The sequence below is a fragment of the Mustela nivalis genome (assembly GCF_964662115.1).
Source record: "Mustela nivalis genome assembly, chromosome: 4".
Lineage (NCBI taxonomy): Eukaryota > Metazoa > Chordata > Mammalia > Carnivora > Mustelidae > Mustela > Mustela nivalis.
Window position 1 is genome coordinate 55637300 of NC_139023.1, and position 20427 is coordinate 55657726.

The 20427-nt window shown below is 40.0% G+C and overlaps 1 protein-coding gene across 1 annotated transcript in view; it reads left to right on the forward strand.

Moving 5' to 3' along the window:
- The window catches only part of TAPT1 (transmembrane anterior posterior transformation 1), a 59167-nt gene that overhangs the window by 20315 nt on the left and 18425 nt on the right, over positions 1–20427 (forward strand). Inside the window, exons 3-4 of the mRNA XM_082727809.1 lie at positions 7640–7758; positions 18422–18584. Coding sequence (XP_082583935.1) covers positions 7640–7758; positions 18422–18584 — 282 coding nt within the window. The remainder of the gene's footprint in view (positions 1–7639; positions 7759–18421; positions 18585–20427) is intronic.

A 20427-nucleotide genomic window follows, 5' to 3' on the forward strand; every position in this document is an offset into this window, starting at 1 on the left:
CCGGGCTTTGACTTTCTTTGTCAGAGACTATGTGGTTGGACTGGGACATCTTGAGAGAGCTGATAGTCCATGACTCTGAATGAGTTTGCATGTGAGGAGCAGAGGAAACAGGAGCAAATGGGAAGCTTCACAAAAAGGGAAATTGTACTTACCTAGGGGAGGAACTTAGAGTTGCTTTCTTGAGGGTTCAGGGTTGGGGGTAGGGGAGGTAGTATTTGGAAAAAATAATTCACAAGTCATTTTCAAAACAATGAATTTATTCAAAATATCACAGAAAGGCTTTTCATTGTTTCTGTGTGAGTGTGTGTAAACAAAAGATAGTCACAGCCATCATTTCACCTTTATTTCAGGAAAAACAGTCCTGGGATTTCATGGTGAAACTGTATTGAGAACTTACCCAGACCCACGTGTATGGCAGCAATTTCTTGGGCATCCTGCTCAGTTGCTAATTTCAAGGAAGTGAGTTTGGGGAATCATTCCCCTCAGTTCTTCTTATGATGCAACTCCTGTCTGTGACAATCCCTGACTCAAAAGTCCTACCACAAGCCTGCTCAGAAGTCAGAAAATCATGGGGATCTGCATTTCTCAGAATCTAGCATCTGGGCAGCCTAGGCTGATATTCCTCCGGTTCTGAGGCTTATTACCCCCTGCTTGGAGTCAGAGGCCTGACTCTGCAACAGTCTTAGCCTTTCTTAACTCTCTTGGAGGGCAGGGCCCGTTTAACAACAGCACCAGCAGCCCTCTCCAGAAGTGGGGCTTGGAGGTGATGGGGGAGCAGCCCGGCATCCAGGGCCTCATGGCCTGGGACCCCGCTACCTGTTGGACATATAGGACCCATGCGACAGTTCTAGGACAACCAGCCGAAGACTTTAGGCTCTACCCCATTCACTGATGTAGTTAAAACATAGCTTGTGAAGTTGGCACCATGGGCTTGTGTTTATCTTTTTGAATCAGTAACTTACTTCTCTTGTGTTAGCGTTGGAAAGAGTTTTAAATCTCTTTTCTTCCCTCTTTCCGTTGTGCTGTAGCAGACTATTATCCTTCTTCTCTGTCTCGCTGCTTACTCAGCCTGCTATAGTGTGCTGATCACTCCCTAAAAAAGGAGGTTTGAGCTGAGAAGTGGTGTGGTGGTGTGATCATGGCCGGCAGCAGCTGCCACACCTCTGTTCCTCAGCAGGACTCTCAGATGTGCCTTAGGTCCTCAGGGCATGCCCAGCCCACTGCAGCGCTGTTTGCTTTTTGCAAATGTCAATAATGGTCCCTGCCTCAAGGTTTGGTGGGAGTATTCAAGAAATTAATGTTGGCCAAGTGCTTACAGTATAACGGTATTTGACATGACTAAAAGAAGCAAGAAAAATCCAAGGACCTTTCCATGTATATAGTCTTTCTACAAATTAAAATCTTTAATTTATTTCTTTATTTGCCTCTTAAGAAATTTATTCCTTATGTTAAAATACGTGTCAGGTGTAGATTGTGATTATTATGAAGGCTTTCATCCGTATTACTTTGTTTTCTGCAGTTACATACTTATACGCAATGTTGCTTGTTATAAAGGCCCCTGCGTCCCAGTAATCATTGTTTGCCTCTTCCTGGAGTACAGACTTCTTGAGGGTATGAATTTTTTAATTCAGGTGAATAAAATTTATTATAGGGATGACCTTGAAGCAGTAATTGCTTTCAAAGTCAGTCATTTGTAAACTTTAAATTTATAAAGTATTCTCCTGAGAATGTTAATCCTTTCTTCTAATAATGGATCTCTGCATGTGGGTTTGTTAAGAACTCCTGGAACACGAGATAAAGGTATATGTTCCTTAGTAATTACTGAAGATGGTTTTTGTCCCTCTTTTATGTAATGATCACATTCTGGCCACACAGCCTCCCGCTCACGCTGTACCTGAGCATGCTCTTCTCTTTGTTTGAATTTCTGTTCCTTCTTACTGCCTGCCAAAATCTAATGCCCCTCTTATCTCCTCTGTGGGAGAACCTTGCTCTGTTCCTCCTACCCTGGGTGCACGGTCCCCAGTTTCACCCCTATTCCTGCCCACCCTGCCCAGACTTCATTTTTTCTCCAGTGTCTCTGGAGCACATCATTCACCAGCACTTACTACACGGTCTGTCCGGCTCACTAGATTATAAATTCTTGGGGGACGATGTCCTTCCTAATGACCTTTAATCCCCAGTGTAGAATTGAGCCAGATGTGGTCTCTGCTCTTTCAGGAGACCTGAGCTTTGTAAATTGTGAGACCAGATTAAAAAAGGGAAACACTGCTTCCTGCTTTGCTCCAGGTCAGCCAGCCCCCACCAGTGGGTGCTGTGTGGTGGTCATGGTGGAGGAGATGGTATTCAGAATTGCCAGGAGATGGTTTGTGTAATTCATAGAGGCATATTCCACAATTGTGCTATTTTAATTTTAGCCATAAAATTTTATTCATTTTGAAATCTCAAAAGGAAGACAGGGTATTTTGTTAAAAAGGGACAGATTTTTAAAAGGTTAAGAAACCCTGCTTCATTCTCCAGGGAGAGAGGTTAGTGTTTTTATTTATTTCTTTTGAGGTGAGTCACTTTCACATGATGAAGTCATAGTACTAGATCCAAAATGAATGTGGGAAGAGTTGGTTGTGGAAATGTTCACTAGCCTGTGATGTTTCGTGGACCAACGTAATAGAATCAGTGCCATTTTGTAGTTTTCTTAACGTTGAAGTTCAGATGTTTAAACCTATGTTAAATCTTTTTTTTTTTTTCTTTTCTTTCTTTCATTCTTTTTTTTTTTTTTTTAAATATGTATAAGGGGCATCTGGGTGACTCAGTGGATTAAGCCTCTGCCTTCCGCTCAGGTCACGATCCCAGGATCCTGGGAACGAGCCCCACATTGGGCTCTCTGCTCAGCAGGGAGCCTGCTTCCCCCCTCCTCTGTCTGCCTCTCTGCCTACTTGTGATCTCTCACTCTGTCAAATAAATAAATAAAATCTTTAAAAATATATATGTATAAGGCCAAATCCAGTAGCAGGGTTGAGGCTGGAAGGATGAGTAACAGGTGTCATAATAGAAACAGTGCTTCCATTTTCAGAATTGTGTCTTCTGCAGGCTGAAGTCTGGCCCTGCCTCTGCTGCTCACAAACCAGGCAGGCTCTTGAATCTCACTGCAGAGCAGGGGTGAGAGGGTGCTTCTTGCCTCTCAGAGTGGAGGGGAGGATAGACTGAGGCCGTGGGCACAGTGCCCAGGTGCACTGCGCAGTACCTGTACAACTTGCGAAGTCCTTCTGGATGAGAGCTCCTGCAAGACAGAAAGGCCAGCTGACATTCCTGTCCTTTTGGTGTTTCTAATTACAGGTTTTTTTTATTCTAAAGGGTCACAAGAGCTATCTTACTAATTAAGCAGATTATTTTGAAATAATTATTTGCCCATGTAAATTTTAAGAAATCCCTACTCTGAGAATGAATTTTAAGAGAAGTATTCTCAAATTGAATATCTGCAATTTGTGTCTCAGTGTTTTTCATTCATTTTTGTACAAAGAGCTTCCTAGTGTGCTCTTACTCTGAAATTCTCCGCAAAGCTCCCTGTAGCCATTTTGAACTGTCTTCACTGCCCATGTGGCTGCCCATGAAGGGAACTGAGTTCCAACCAGTCTGCCTCGCCAGGAACCTGTTTTTTCAGACAGTGAGTTACCGCCCTACATTGGGTTGAGAATTTAGTGAGACCGGCATTGTTTTATAAAGGGGAAGTAGAAAATAATCAACCTGTATTCCACAGACTAAAAGTTAATCTTACTTTGGTGAAATCTTTCTTTTGGGTTTTTGCCTGTATATAAATGCTTTGAGTTTTTTGAAAACATAGAGTGTTTTTCTCTTGGTGGATCCTGGTTAGAGCTTGAATCCTCCTAATTGGGTAGTTTGCTTCTTTACAAGACTTTGACTTTTTTTTTCTTTTCTAAGACTCTGATTTTCTTAAAATAGTGGTCAGACATTTTACTCAGCTATCATAGTCTGCCACATGAGAGCTGCACAATATTTAAGAGAAAAGGAGGAACAACTCAAAGAACGAGTGTTAGCCCTAGGAAGGTTTCCCACAGAAGGGTGTACAGCATTGTGTCTTTTTCCACCCTGCGAGAATGCACAGACTGGAGGAGCAAAAGCCATAAATTCCAGTGTTTGATTTTTCTTGAAATATTTTCATCATGCTTTGTCATGCAAAGTAACTGAAGGTGTGAAACTACATATTATGCCCATAATATACACCCAAAGCTTTTAGTTCTTAGTAGCTTATTTTCAAAGTTAGCAATAAATCTAAATATGTGAAATTTATTTGCCTTTTATAAGTTTGATTCATTAAATATCTGTTTGCATTTTTTATGACACTAGGCAAATTAGCAAGCGTTAGCACAAAGATAATTGTTAACCCCCATGCCTGGTAAAAGTAGGGATAAGTCTCTTTGCTCTGGGGAAACTGCTTTAGAGAGAGAGTGCAGGGCCTGGGGTCAGGCAGACTCGGGCTTGAACGCCAGCCAGTTCCTTTACTCTGACCCCCAGCCTTGGGCAGGCAGGCATTCAGCTTCAGAGCTGTGGTTTCCTCAGGTGTCAAGTAGGGATAGTAATATCTGCCTCAAAGAGCTGTCAGGAAGGTTAAGTAGCAGGCTCTTCCACCATGTTGGGAAGATGGAGCACAGAAGCCACTGCTGTCCGGCCCCTCCAAACTTGGGCGGTTTGGGGGTGGCGTGGGGTTCACATGAATTAACTGAGAGATGCCCATGCGGTGTCCTGCAGGCTGTCCGGCTCATCCTGCACCTGGCATGGTATCTTTACCTTTTTCAAGAACGAATGCTTTTATGGATCCATCTTGTTCACTTTATTAGAGATTTTCTTACTCTCATCTGTAACGGATTTACAGGATCTGGTGCCTTATGAGGAAGGACACCATTCTGAGCAGCAGGCACTCAGTCAAGTCCACGCTCCCACATTTCCAAACCCTGAAAGACATTTCTGTTGCTTTTCTTGTGTGTTGTGTGTTCTCACTACACGAGTGCTTTCTCTCTACCCAGCTGCAGTGTCCACAAACCACAGCCACTTGCTTTCCCTCCGGTTGTATGTGCCAGTCTATTACACTGATGGCTCCACACCATCCACGGTCAGCATCCCATGTGAGATTATTGCTTGCCCACTTAGTTTGCTGGGCTACTTTAAAGTGTGTGAAGAGGAGGGCCCGGTAGACTTCTGTTACCACTGTGCACCATGAACAATGAGAATATGGATTCTAAGCCAAAGAAAGATAGCTGTATTATTCTTCTTTAAGGGAGAGATTTAGTTTCCATAATTTCTTTCCTCCTCTGTGCTCTTGCTCTGCTTCTTCCTCTGGAAGCCTCTTCCTTCTTCTGCCCAGTCTGCCCTCTTTCCATGTGGCAGTCGCCCTCATCTTCCCAGATGTCTTTATGGGTCTCCTCTGGAGCTTTTTCTAGATCTCCCCATTTTGGTTTGGCCATTCTCTCTCTAGGGCTCCCCTGTTCATTGAAAACTTAGTTCTGTCATAGCAGCAGTCTCTGTGTGGGTGGCTCTGTGCTAAAATGTGAATGAGCTTAGTGAGTGCGGAAACCCCATCCTGGTGTCCTGCCTGGCTTTTTGCCTGCTGGGCTGAGCATGTTACTTGGCCCATCTTAGCAGCTTTGTAGATGTTGGGTGAATGAGTAATGTGCTCATCCCCAGGGGAAGGTCAGGAGAAAGACAAAACCACTTACTCTCCTTCCCAGTATGCGATCTCTTATTGCATACACTCTGAGATACCTTCTGGAATGTGCAGGGTTCTATTAGTTTCTGCCTTAGTAGTGCAGCCAGCAGTCCACCAGAAACAGGGAAAGGCTTCTTGGTAACAGGGGAGTAACAAATATGGGCCACCAGCTTTCTGTGGACCATGCTGTCTTCTGCAACACTCCTTTGTATGTAGAACAAGGAATCAGATACAGGACTTTAGCTATGCTGGTGACAGACAGGATGCCTGACTGGCCAGCAGCCTTGGAGGGAAGACTAAAGTGGTTTGTAGCATATGACTTGGTACTTTTGTTGGTCTTTGTAGTGAATCCAAATTGTTTTTTAAAAAAACCTCTTAGGTTCAGGGCGCCTGGGTAGCTCAGTGGGTTAAGCTGCTGCCTTCGCTTCGGGTCATGATCTCGGGGTCTTGGGATCGAGTCCCGCGTTGGGCTCTCTGTTCAACAGGGAGCCTGCTTCCCCCCCCCCCCTCTCTGTCTCTCTGCCTGCCTCTCTGTCTACTTGTAATCTCTCTAGGTCAAATAAATAAATAAATAAATCTTCTTAAAAAAAGCTCTTAGGTTCTCTATATTCTGATTGAGAAATCTGGCCCATACATGTACATACTCTTTTGAGACATTCTTGCAAAAAGTTAATAAAATGTGTCCTTTCTTTTAAAGGTTTGCTGGGGCTGCTGTCACAAAGTGCTGCAGACCAGGCAGCTTAAACCACAGAAAATTTTCTCACAGTTCTGGAGGCTGGGAATCCAGATCATGATGCCAACAGTGTTGATTTCCTTCTAGGCCTCTTTCCTTGGGCTTATAGAAGGTGTCTTCTCCCTGTGTCTTTGTATCATCTTTCCTCTGTCCCTATCTGTGTCCAGATTTCCTCATCTAATAAGGACACAAGTCACATTTGGTTAGGACTCACTCTAATGACTTCATTTTAATTTAATTACCTCTTTCAAGAACCTGTATCCAAACATGGTCCACATTCTGAGGTACTGGTGGTTAGGACTTCAACATAGGAATTTTGGGTGGACATAATTCTGCCCATAACATTGTGGATTTTAACTGCTTAATAAATTTGTGTAGGACACTGCATTGCCTGAGGTTACATGGAGTGTTTTGTGGGAGGGCACGTAGAACACACCATGTTTGTGTATCAGACATAGAGAAAGTCATTGCTCCTCCAGTAGCAGAGTGTGGTAGCATGGGTGTGGCAACTTGCCCAAGCCATCAAAAGACTCCACCCTCCTGTGAAATACAGTCCTGCATTTAATGGGACAAAGGTATAATTTTACAGGAAAATAGGAAGGACGGGACAAGTGCACAAAAAAGGGGAAGAGGTACAAACGCTAGCAGCTATTCCTCCAATTAATAATGCCTTCTGAGTACAGCAAATTTGAGTGCACATGAAATTACGTTAAAATTAGTAATCATTTTATACATCTGTGGCATAAAGACACTATTTGAAGCATCTTTCTCAGTCTTTCCTGTCCATGAAGCACTCGGATACATAGAGACAGCAAAGTCCTTAAGAGTGGTGAAAGGTTCTAGCTGAAAGATTTTCTACAGTATCTTTACAGTTTGAGGAAGTCCATATGAGGTGTTTCAGAGCTGTGGTTGAGGGCAGATTATCTCTTGAGTAATTGACTTTTCTGGGTGGTAAACCAAAGGCTCTGGGAGAAGAACTACAAACTTGCACTTTGAAGAGGACTTTTCATTAAATGTGGCACATGTACCCCGTCCAGTGACTAACTTGTTATTCACATAGCTAAGTTACGAGGAAAGAATCCCCAACATTGTTTAGAAATTCCTCTTTTGAAATCTTCATCAATAGTTATTTAGAGAATATTTATTTTACGTTTTGTTTTTTTGTTTTCTTCTCTTTTTTTAAAATCCAGCTCATGGTTTTTGGAATCTTTCTGTGCCTGGATGCATTTCTGTATGTGTTCACCCTGCTTCCTTTAAGAGTTTTCCTGGCACTATTCAGGCTCTTCACTCTGCCTTGCTATGGCTTAAGGTAAGTTTAAGATCGTGAGCATTTCAAATGTTTAAATTATTTTTGCTACTCATAAAAGTAGTATTTTACTTCTTGTAGTTGTTAAAGTAAATAGTCACTTGGATAGATTTTGCAGAATAGGGGTAATTTATACAGTTTCATTCATACTTTGGCCTTAATGCATGAACTAATGCTGTTTATCTTTTTAATGAATATTATATAATGTACTTATATAATATTTGTACTTTTTCCATGCATACGTTTTTTCCAAATGGTTTTGAACTAGAACTTTGCTTTGGCCAGTACAGTAATATTAATCATGCAGGCGGCCATGTAGAAGAGTGGGAAGGCATGGGGACTAAGAGCCAAGGACCCGGTAGCTACTATGCTACTCACCTAGTATATTTGTGTTCGTGAAGTCCTTTGACCTCTGAGGCATCGTCTTGGGTTCTGGGCTGGGAGTTCAGAATCTCCTAAGGAGCTCTTACTTGAGGAGCTCCTCTTCCTCTCATTTAAGAATCACTGTCTTAGTGGCCTGGGGAGCCTTAGTTAAAGACTTCCGATGAGACTCCTTCTGATTTGTGAATGCAGAACACTCACGAAAACCATTGGCCTGGTGGGAAGGCTAAGATAACCCAGCCTCGCATTGATTAGCTGGTGAGGTGTGGGCAGCTGTTTAACTTCTCTATTCTCTAAGCCTGTTTCCACATCACAGTAAAAAGGGGATGTTGAGAGCCTAGCCTAGTCTACCACAAAGATGGGAGGTGTAAAAAGAATACCCAGCAGGGTGCCTATTCACAGTAGACCAGAACAAATATTAGTTTCCTTCCTTTTTTTATCAAAACTAGGAACAGGAAGATGAAAATGTTAAGCTTACATGAATCTTAATGCTTTATTGGTCTTGAGGTTAGAAGTTTGGGTTTTACAGTTTTCTTTTTTTTGTACAGACATGTCAACATGTCTCCACTCTGTGGAGTCATTCTCTAGTATATTATTTTACAGTTCTTAGGGTAGTTGCCCAAATGACATTTCTCACATGGATCACTTTTCTAGACGCATTTCATTCTGAAAAAGTTTTAAAATGCTGAAGTGCACAATAATAAGTAACCTCATTTAACTATAAAGTAGGTGATTATTTTTTGGTATATGAAAATATAATTAATGTAATTATCAATGACAACCATGGAAACTGAGGTAAAATATTGATGGTCAGTATTACAAAATTATGTGTTGAGTTTTTTAAATGACTAAAGTCTTGGAAGATTCTCTTTTAAAGTGGTAAATGGCATATACTTAATACTTACTAAGCAGTGAATAACATACAGTCCCTTTAGAAGTAAACCTTAAACAGTTTCAATAGGGAAGAAATCCTTGCAATATAAATTGGAAGAATTTATGGTCGTGATGATCATATTATGAAAAGAGAAAAATTCTTTGCCGGATTACGTGCAGTAAAACAATGGTCATCAACCATGATCACATCACTGTTCTTTGTGATACTTGACGTGCTGTAGCCCTGCTTACCAGAATGAGAGAATTATGTGGCATATTTTATTAATTACATGTTAGTCAAGTGGAAGACTTTTAGGGATATAATCATCAGCTTTAGGATAGTAAAGTATATATACCTTTGGGAGAATTTTTAATGCTTTATTCTTAGTAGCAAACCTTTTTTTTTTTTTTTTAAAGACATCTGTAGCATGATACTTTTAACATTAACAAAGCCAAATCTCATATATTTTTTTCTTTTATCACTGGGGGCTCAATAAAATTATGGTTATTTTAGTTTTGAGAAAACCAGAGAAAGTATCTAATAAGACATCACTAACTATAAATCTTCATGTGGACTGCATAGCCTAGATGGACACATAGAAATTTGGATAGAGCCATGTGAAGCTACCAGACATAAAATAACTAATGCCACATAGAGGTGTTCACATCTGCACTGTGAGCTAAATTAACTTTTTAGTTATTCTTGGATCAACAGTGTGCTCCAGCCTATCTCTAAGTGAATGGCTTTCAAAGACAGAGGGTATTACATATGGCTGTTGGCATGATGAGATAAAACATTATAGGGAAATATATCCTAAGAACTCTCTTCTAAAGTGGGTCCTTCCCTGGGTATGTTAGTACACAGTGGCTGCTCATTGAATGAGGGACAGCGGTGATTTGTCAGTGTTTCCGAAGTTCCTTTTTAGGCTCTGTTTGAAGACCCATCTGGTTATTGTACAAGACATGTGTCATTTTGAGTGTTCCTTGTCACTGGGGAGAAGCAGGGCACCCAAATCGCATGAGAGAAGTCTTTCAGTGTTTGTTCTGAAAACTAAAAGGGATGCTGCACAGAACTGCCACACTTCAGGCCTCGCCTCCCATTTGCTTTGTTGTGAGTGTCCGATGGATCCTGGAGCCAACCTTTTCTAGATATTTTAAGATTTTTTTTTTTTTTTTTTTTTTTTTTTTTAGCTATAAAGTAGAGGTGGTTGCTTTTGTATATTACTTTAAAATACTTTCAGTCTAAATTGAGTAGTGTTTCAAAACAAAATTAAAATGTGTTCTATTGTCAAGGTTTTAGAGCTAAAATGACACCAGAGGGCAGTGTGTCACCCCACATGTAAGACGGTTCCCTTGTCCTATGAAAACCATTCGTGCTATTTCTGCAGTTTGGACCAACTGAACAATTACATTTTAGGCAGTCACTGATAAATATATGATGTGTATATTTAATGTGGAATGCAGTTAAAATTACATAATAGAACTTTAGGAACTTTCTATATTCTGTGCAAGTGTAGGCCAGAATACACAGAATGTGAAAATACTGCCTTACTGTCTTAGTATTAAGTATGCTTTATCAAAACTGAGTAATCTGTGCTTAGAGTAGTGTGCATTGCAATTTATAGTTTCCTAGAGAGCAGTTTAGAAAATGGTGTCTTTTTGAGCATTATTTTTAAAACTACCAAATTTGAAGTGCTTAAAACTTGAACTATAACAAGAAATATTATAGTAATAAAGCTATTACTAATATTATGTCTAAGACCTTTTCAATATTTTAGGAATATAAAAATACATTTATTTTAACAAAATTATTATTTAGAAATAGCCAAAATCTGCCTTCTTATACCTTTTCTTTCAACATTCTCTACTTCCATTAAAGGTTGATTTGTCTCACCTGTAGCTGTGCTATGTTCCATCTTTTTCAGCAAGCAAAAAGTGCTCTTTCCTTCAGTCTGACTTTTATTTTTTCAAAGGGATAGAAAGAAATTAAAAGAAAAATAAAGAAGTCGATTGTGGGGTTTTTTTTTTCTTCAAACTATTCCCTTATCGTTACATTCCTGTATGTCTTTTTATAAGAAAGTCACTATGCTCCTACTCTCTTAGTTCTTTTTAATTATCCCCCCGAAAAGGGGGCAAAGGATATTTATCAGAGTAATCAAGATGCTGACATGAAAACCATGATCTTGCAGTGTCTAGTACTGTCCGTTTTCTTATGACATCAATAGTTGTGTCAAGTTGTAGCCTTCTTTCCATATTTGTGAGTAGAGTCCTTGCCTCTTCTGCTTGCAGAGTTGTGTCTGGTACAGCATGCATTGAGTGGCTTTGGAAAACTGACAGCCTCCCAGAATTTCTGCTTTAGAATTTATTCTTTGGACCTATTTCTAAATATCCTGTAAACTTGCCATGGTTTTTGGGTTTGGCCACTTTTGACAACTTAGTACACAAGAACTCGGCCTTTCACTAAAGCTAAGTGCCAGAGGAATCCTGCTGGCCCTTATGAGAACCCAGCATTCATTGTGACTACCCCACTGGCTGGCACTTGGCCAGCTTTTGATCCTGTTAAAATATTGTTCATTTAAGAAGTTGGCAGGGTGATTGTTTTGACTTGGTAGGTGTGTTTGTGTTGCCTACAAAGAGTCACTGCTTCCATAAAAAATTTAATAATCTCAGGAATACTTATTTGAAAACCTTTTACTAATGAATTAACAATCTTGAAAAGTCTTCGCTCCCAGCTATTTTGTTGGAGACTAAAGTAAATAGAAAAATATATCCAGATTGTTTAAAAACAGATCCGTGTGTTTCTTCCCTCTTTTGCATTTAAGGTAGTATCATTATCTTGGAAAGATATCCAAGAAACTTGAATATTTTCAATGACATGGAAATCGGAATTAAATTTTGATTCATTTGATTCATTGTACGAGTGTTTCTTGGAAGAATGAAAATATTTCATTGTTTAGAAGAGTAGACTGCTCTGTATTATGTTAAAGAGGTATCAGACCTCATTTTTCCAAGTTTGCTTATAGAATAAATAAAATAACTAATTGTGGAAGTATTTTTTATTTACCTGGCATTTTTATGAATTTTCTCTGCTCAAACCTGTGACTTCACTTTGTGTTTTAGAATTCTCCATAACATTTGAGTTAAAAGTTGAGGGAGATTGTAGAGAAAACAGTGCTATCTGGTGCCAAGAACTGAGTTACTTTTGAAAACTTTGCTCAGATATTTTAGATGGTAATAAGTGTAGAGTAGGCTTACGTAATAGATTCAATGTTTTTCTTTTACTATCAGAGCAAATAAAATCTGTACAAACAAATTTTCTGATCGCACTTTGGTTTTAGGCTTTAGAATGCTTACTTGAGGTTTTGTGGACTTATTTGTGTTAAAGAGGCAATAGTGTCTTTTTCCCCTGAGAGTTTACCCCACAGAAAGACTTTTATCTCTCAGAAGAATAGTGAATTTCAAATGCTTGAGAGTTTCTTAACCTGTTAGACTTCCTCTGTATGCCTTACTTCCTTCAAGATTTTTCACCCAAAATTCACTTCACACACACACACACACACAATTTTTCTCTTCAACATAAACCTCAATTGTGCCCTAAATGGTTTAATATCACCCTATAACACGTGAAGGGAGAGCCCTTGGTGGCTTTCTTTGGGGAAACAAATATGTTTGCAATTTCCTCTTACCAGGGTTGATCTGCGTGGGAGATATGTAGAGAGCAGTATATTTGTTTTATTAGAGAGTCTTCATAAATCAGGTTTTGTTGTCCCATTTCCTCACCATGGCACTCTAAGTAGCGTAGCAACATTACAACCTTCTCTCTTTCTTTCTCTCTCGTGAATCAGACCGAAGGGAGGAGCACTTTCACTTCCTTTATAGAATGGAATGTGGTGTCACAGGGACTCCTTGTGGTGAGTAAACCCTGATTTTTCCTTCTCTACTCTTGGCCAAATTGACATCCATGCAAACAGATAATATAATGGAAACAACAAAAACAGCGTAGGCAGACATAACCATTTAAATGAGAACGGACACCTGAGGAAAACGTGGTCTCTATCCTTATTTAGTCCTAAAGCTTTGTCCACATTTTTGCAAAATTTGACCATGATCTTACCTAATACAGAAAAATCACTCAATCAAATGATCTTCAATTACTCTTGCTGCTCTAGACCTTGAGAGCAAGTACTTTTTCTCTAATGATGTAGCAGTCAACTGAGCTTATAATAAGTTCCTTCCATGTAAGCAGTTTTTATTTTGCATTACTCCATAGCTTTATTAAACCAGTTGGGTTTTTTCCTAGTATAGTCTGAAATTATTTTAAAGCCCAAAGAAAGACTTTAATCATTCAGCCTCAGGACTTAGTAATTTTTCTACTATATGTTGGGGAAAATTAAGATTTAAAATACTGTTTTCTTTCTTTCTTTTTTTTAAAGATTTTATTTATTCATTTGACAGCACAAGCAAGGGGAGTGGGCAGATAGAGGAGAGGGAGAAGCAGGCTCCCCACTGAGTAGGGAGCCAGATGCAGGGTTCAATCACAGGACCTTGGGCTCATGACCCAATCCGAAGTCAGATACTTAACCAACAGAGCCACCCAGACACCCCAAAAATACCATTTTCTAATTAAGGAAAACATCTTAATCTCAATACTTTATTTGAATTTACTTCAAGATTATAAAAGGACTTCTTTTTTTAAAATGGGAACCATATTGAATATTTTACTTTTTCTTACTTTACATTCTTTCATGTATACAACAAATAGCTAAAAGTGTTAAAAGAGAAAGAAAAAAAGATTCAGTCTGTGTATTTTATAATGAAATATCTCATGCCGATAGCTTGACACATTTCTACACCAATTTGAAAATCAACCAGGCAGGGATTATCCCATTTTTCTTACACATCTATGTTGCCTTTTCTTTTTTCTTGATCTTTTTCTATGCTGCCAGTTTTTACTTTAATCTTAGCATGTTACCTTCTGCCACTGAGCAGGAGGAGGAAACCTAGTAGATCATCTTTGCCCACTGCATTGTTCTGTTCCCATGAATCTCCAAGCCCTTTGAAATGAGCAGTGCTTTAATTGACAATTGCGCATATCCAGTGGAAGTATTTGAATGACTAAGAGATGAAACTTAGAAATGAGAAAATGTGGTTTCTGTCTGAGTGGCTTAACATGAGAACTTAAAAAATATTTTAAGTTCCGCTGAATATCTTGTTTAATGTTAACTTGTCTTGCCATAACTCACAGCCAAACCTGTGAATTAGGTTAGTGGGTTTTTCACTTTGTCCAGTAGTTTATTCCACTTATTTATGTGTTCATGTGAGATGTCCAGCATTTGCAAAATGAATTGCTAGTAACTACCGTTTAACAGACGTTTATAAGGAAGAACTTGAATGTGAAACTGTTGTTTGACAGCCAATTCCAAGTTGATTGGCAAGGCTGTAAATAAGCTTCTTATGGAGTTGGAAATGCTTATCAGATAGTCATCTAAAAATATCCTGACAGAGAAAACAAATACTGGGACTGGTTCAAGTTCTTTTAATCCTGCGAATTTATTTTGAGGTCAGGTCTTTTCTTACTCACAGATGCTACGAGAGATATAGATGTCTTCTAAGGTGCCACCTTGGAAATAGTTTTTATTTTTGCAACCTTTTTTTACAGGGATGTTTATAGGAAAACAAGAGTCTGTTTCTTAGGAGTTCTGCTGCTTTTATTCTTTATTTGAATAATATTCCTTAAAATCAGAGTCATCTCTGGAGCAACCACTTCGGATGTTAGCAAAGGAGATTTTTGCCAGAGCAGGGAGCACACAGAGAGCCATGGATCCAGTGAAATATGGTCCTGTTTTTTTTTTCTCTTTTTAGAAATGAAGAATAAAACATCAGCACAGTGATGTTATATCATATTAAATTATACTGAAAGAGAAAGGGTACTGAGTTGTTTATTTAAAAGTTCTTTTAAAGAAAAGTCTCAAAAAACAAAAACAAACCAAAAAAAAAACAAAAAAAAACAAAAAAGGAAAGTCTCAAATGGTAGATGGTAGTAATGAACATGCCTTCTAGAGCCAGACTGCCACGGTTCAGATCCCTGCTCCTCCACCCCTTGATTTAATAACTGTCCAGCTGTGGGTACATTCCTGATTGCACCTTGCCTCATCTGTAAAACTGAGATGATCTATATAGTACCTTGCCCACAGGATTATTGTGAAAACTGAAATGAGTATATTCCAAGTGCCTAGAACCAGTGCCTGCCACATAGTAACTGAAAATTGTAGCATAAGGTGTTTGTAAAACTTTATTGTGGTTTTACAACCTGGTTTGATCCTAGGCAAGATAAAGCTAAATTAAAGTTGTTTCTGCTTGCTTGATTTTAAATTTTTATCATCTTAGTTCAAAATGTTTCATACTGTGTTATTTGGGTATATCTATTTCCAATGTTTGTTAGCTCTAATTTGCAGCGATGTCTTGTAATTGATACACCCTTCCTTCATAGACACACATTAACACATTGACCCTTTGTTGTATATGTTTATGAAGACACACAATTGGATATGATATATATAAAAGCCCTTTGTCTCTTAAATAAAATTATTTTGGCTGAGATCACTTAACTAAATAGATGCCAGTCTGGTACCAAAAGCTCTAAGTATAGTTTTCTTTAATTAGTTATCAAAGTCACCTTAGTAATTAATACAGATTAATTAATACTGCCCTACTTTGGGTACCTATCATTTTCTTTAATTCATAACGTGTGACCTATAGTTCCTAACTACAAAGGCCCACGCCTCTTGGTGATTTGTGGTATTTGGCATTTGCAGAGCTGCACCTGCACTTCAGAGGAAGAGTGGGCTGCTGTAGTCCATACTGATGCCAGCTTGTCCCTCTGCTGTCTCGGGACAGAGTCACACAGGCCAGCAACCCAGAGTGTTCAGAATGCCTCCTCCTCTCGTTGTTTGAATGAAAAACATGCTTCCCCCCACTCAACAAATGTACTACCTCTTCTGTTTTTAATTTTGTAGGGTGGGAGCAGAGAATTGCCTTGATGAGGGAATAACCCTAGGCAGAGATCTGTGTTCTGGGCTGGGTGTTTGGGAGACATAGGTGAAGATCCCTCTGGTTCCATGAGGAGAAACGGGCCAGCATCCACTTGGGTTGGGAGAGAGAAACAGCACTGGAGAAGAGTCGGGGGACAGGGAAATGGTGCTGGAGATTGATCAACTTTGTCCTTGATGCAATTTTCCCCCAAATTTCAGCTGCTAAGAATAATTTTACTTGGTTTATCAGTTTATATTGCTGGTGTCAAGACACAGGGTCTGACATAGACAAATTCTGACCTGTCTTCCCATATGAACTCACTGGATCAGCCCAGTGTCTTCCCATCTACTTATAAACCTTTGTGGACTTAGTGCTCACAGAACTTACCTCTTTTCAGGATTTTTGCAGTATCCTGTATTTTTTCTGTGAACAGATCAATTTCATGTCTGACTAAAAACCATGTGTGGTGTGCACTGTGAAAAACAAGAATGAGGTTCTGTATCACCTGCTCACAGAGCTGCTATTGCAAGCCTCGTTTATAACTAACGTTTCACTGTTTTTGTAAAACAGTGTTTCAGGTAACAGTTTGGAAGACCTATCCTTGTTGAACCCTGCAAGGCTCTCTCGAAGAGAAGAGCCTTGATCTGAATGTGGACAGTGGTTAGGGAATAGAGAAGATGTGAAGACCTCAGAATGTCGAGATTCAGCTGGAAAATGAGCTCACCCCCTTAGGTAGTTGCTAGAACATTGTCACGATGGTGAGAATGAAGAGATTCTGTAACTCCTGAAGAAAGTGCTGGAAGCTTTTTATTGATTACATAAAAGCTTCCCAAACAGGAGATGGAGCATTTCCTGTCTTGATGAATTCGCCTGCAGTAGAGCAAGCTGCTTTCCATTCCAGCCACAGGAGTTTCATATCTACTGAAAGAAATCATAAATTTCTGCTCTTCTTTGTAGTTTTTCTGTGTCTTAGTCAGATGTTTCCATGCACAATTTAGGCTTTGCTCTTCACACTCTGACCTTGAAGTGTAAGGGTGGAAACTTCTCCTGTTTCCCATCTAGTTTCTTCTGCTGGTCCAATAATTAGATTGTCATAAAACAGATTCACAGGGGAAAAATACAATTTCATACATACAGGAACTCATAAAAATAGGCAACTCAAAGAAGTGAGTAGGCAGGACACTTTTATACCTTTAAAACAAAGAGATAGTAAATTTATGAAGAATTAACAAGATGGAGAAGTTTAGGGTTGGGATAGCAAATTAATAAAGAAGTGACAAGTGTTGTTTGTACAGCCTTCTCAGCCCTGAATTTCTTCTCTCTGGTGGTAAGGATGCCTTCTCCGCCCAGGGGAGGGTGCCATTCCCTAGGGAATTTAGCTCCCACTTTGAAGGGGACAGAAGAGGTCAGAGTGTCCTTCTTACACCAGCTGTTTCTTACATAATTTTAATTCAAAATAAGATGCCATAGTAGCATATTTTGAGGTGGACTGTCTTGAAATAAGCAGTGGTTCTCCTAGTAGTAATTAGGAAAAAACTAGTTTCAGCTCCTGTCAAGCAAGAAAAAGATAGGAGGGGAGAATTCACAGGAAATATAAATAACTTAAATATATAGAGAAATGTACTTTCCTAAAGGGAAGAATTAACTGAAACTATGCTAGATGCCATTTCAACAGTGGAATTGGCAGATAGCCAGCAGCCAATCAACCTGGATTGCAGCATGTCCACTGCAGCCTTCCCCAGGAGCTGCTAGTAGATGTGGACATTGGCACAGCCATTGCAGAGGGTAGTTCACTGCTTCTCTTGAGGGAACATACCCTCCGACTATAGGAATTTATTCTACGGGTACATTTTCACATACAAGGCATGACATGCACATGACATCATGGTTCATAGTTGCAGAATACTGGCCATCTGCCAGGGCGTTCCATGAATTACCGCACATCCACACAGTGGACCCCGATGCCATCATAGAAATAGGTACTCCTCGTGCAGTGACATGGAGAAACCTGCTCTGCTAGTAAATAAAAAGTGCAGAGTGCTACCTGTGTGTGGAAAGGGCTGAGCCAGTGGGCTGCCGGGCTTCAAGATGAGGTTAGAAGGAACTCCATTGCTTCAAAGCACGTTGTCGGCAGATGCCCGCCCTCTGTGTTTCCTTGTTAAGAGGACCCACTTCTGCTAGTAATTCTGGTTTAACATTTTTGTTGTTGTTTTTGGGCAGAAAACTTCACGTGGTTGAGTAGTCAGTATAACTTGTTAGTTCCTAGAAGAGTGACTGAATTCTCATTATTATCTCTGTATGCTCGTATATGTCCAGTAAAGATGATTTCAAGAGCATGTAAAGTAAAACTCATGCTTTTATTACATCTTATGTATTTCAGGGACAGACGTTTGCTTCAGCCTGCTCAGGTGTGTGACATTCTGAAGGGTGTCATTTTGGTGATCTGCTATTTTATGATGCACTACGTTGACTACTCCATGATGTATCACCTGATAAGGGGGCAGTCAGTCATCAAGCTCTACATCATCTACAATATGCTCGAGGTGAGTGAAGGCCCTCCTGTACCCGCACAGTCAGCCTAGCCTCCCAACCGCACAGGCTTGGTCAAGGTGCAGACTTTGAACCCAATGATACAGAATATTCACCCGACGACTCTAGTATTGGGACAGAATCTAATGCAGATTCTGATTAGGTAGTTCTGGGCTGAGACTGGACAATCTCGTTCTCACGAGATGGTACCTACTGCTGGTCCTTGGTCCCCAGGGCATGATGCATCCTCAAGTAGGAGAGAAAGTTACCTGCTGTCTAGAGACTTTTTAGTTAGTACCCCCTTGAGAATGTAAGTTATCATATGGTGGGGTAATTTGTTTGCATATTCATTGGAATATTCATTGGAAACCCATGTATACATCTTACTAAAACTTTAAAAATTATGAAAAAAATGTTAGGATTGTATATACATTTGCTATAATAGATTTACATTTAAAATGCTTTGGAATTTTTACATAGAGCGAGTAAACATAAGTTTCTCAGTTTCTCCAAGTACTTAGTATTTTTTTTAAATGATTTTATTTATTTGAGAGAGAGACAGAGATAGCGAGAGAGAGCATGAGTGGGGAGGAGGAGTAGAAGAAGCAGGCTCAATCCCAGGACCCTGGGATTATGACCTGAGCCAAAGGCAGATGCTTAACCAATTGAGCCACCCAGGTACCCAGTATTTTTAATGCAGTATATTTCACTTTAAAGCAGTCAACATGTGAGAACCTGCTGTCATGCAAAAAATAAGCAGCTACACAAAGAAAAAAAAAACATGCTTTGCTATATAGGCAGAATTTTAATCAGTTCTTAAAATAGTTACTCTAGGGGCACCTGGGTGGCTCAGTGGGTTGGGGCCTCTGCCTTCGGCTCAGGTTATGATCCCGGGGTCCTGGGATCAAGCCCCGCATTGGGCTCTCTACTCAGCAGGGAGCCTGCTTTCCCTTCCTGTCTCTCTGCCTGCCTCTCTGCCTACTTATGATCTCTATCTGTCAAATAAATAAATAAATAAATCTTTAAAAAAAAAATAGTTACTCTAGGTTATATAATAAAACTTTTGAGATTCACATGCATTTTTCTCTATTACTCTTTAGGGATACAAATAAGGTCTACTTATCTTTTAATTTAGCTGGGAAAGGATTTTTCCTAATGAGTGGGCAGAAGGAGGGATGTAGGGGGCTGCTGGCCTTTCTGCTCTGAGGCTATATTGCTATGGTAGATGAGGGCTTTCCATCTCTTCACAGAAGCCATAGAACTCTGGCCATCCCAGTTACTCCTCAGTTCATTGACCAACATGTTTTAAAACCACACCCCAGCTTCCTGATTCTACACTCATTGCCTTTGCTCCTGCTCTGCCCCCTCCACCCCCCCAAGTAGGATGCACCACATAGGATGCAGACAGTGTGGGTGAAGTGTGAAAGGCGGAGTAGTCATCCTCTCACAGAAAAGCCTGGGCTCATCTCGCTCCTTCTGTAGCCTACCAGTCTCCTTCACTGCCTTTCCTTTTAAGGTATTGCAGGTGATGCAAGCTTCTCCCTACCCCCACACGTAATGCATGTGCCCCTAGTTTACAAAACCCTCTACAGGGTGGCCTCAACACTGTTATTAGAGAATAGGCCTCAAGGAAAAGGGTCCACAAATTGCTGATCAGAATGGCTGAAATGCATATTCGCTTTGCAGACTTTACTCGTTGATGTAGTTTTGGCATAGTGGAGATAAACCATCTCTGACCCAACCCCACTTCTTCCACTTACTGACTCACTGCCCTGGACATGGGTACTAGTTGCTGAGTGTCTCTAACTCTTTCTGTTTCATCTGTGAATGCAAGTGCTAGAGGAATTGTGAGTGTGT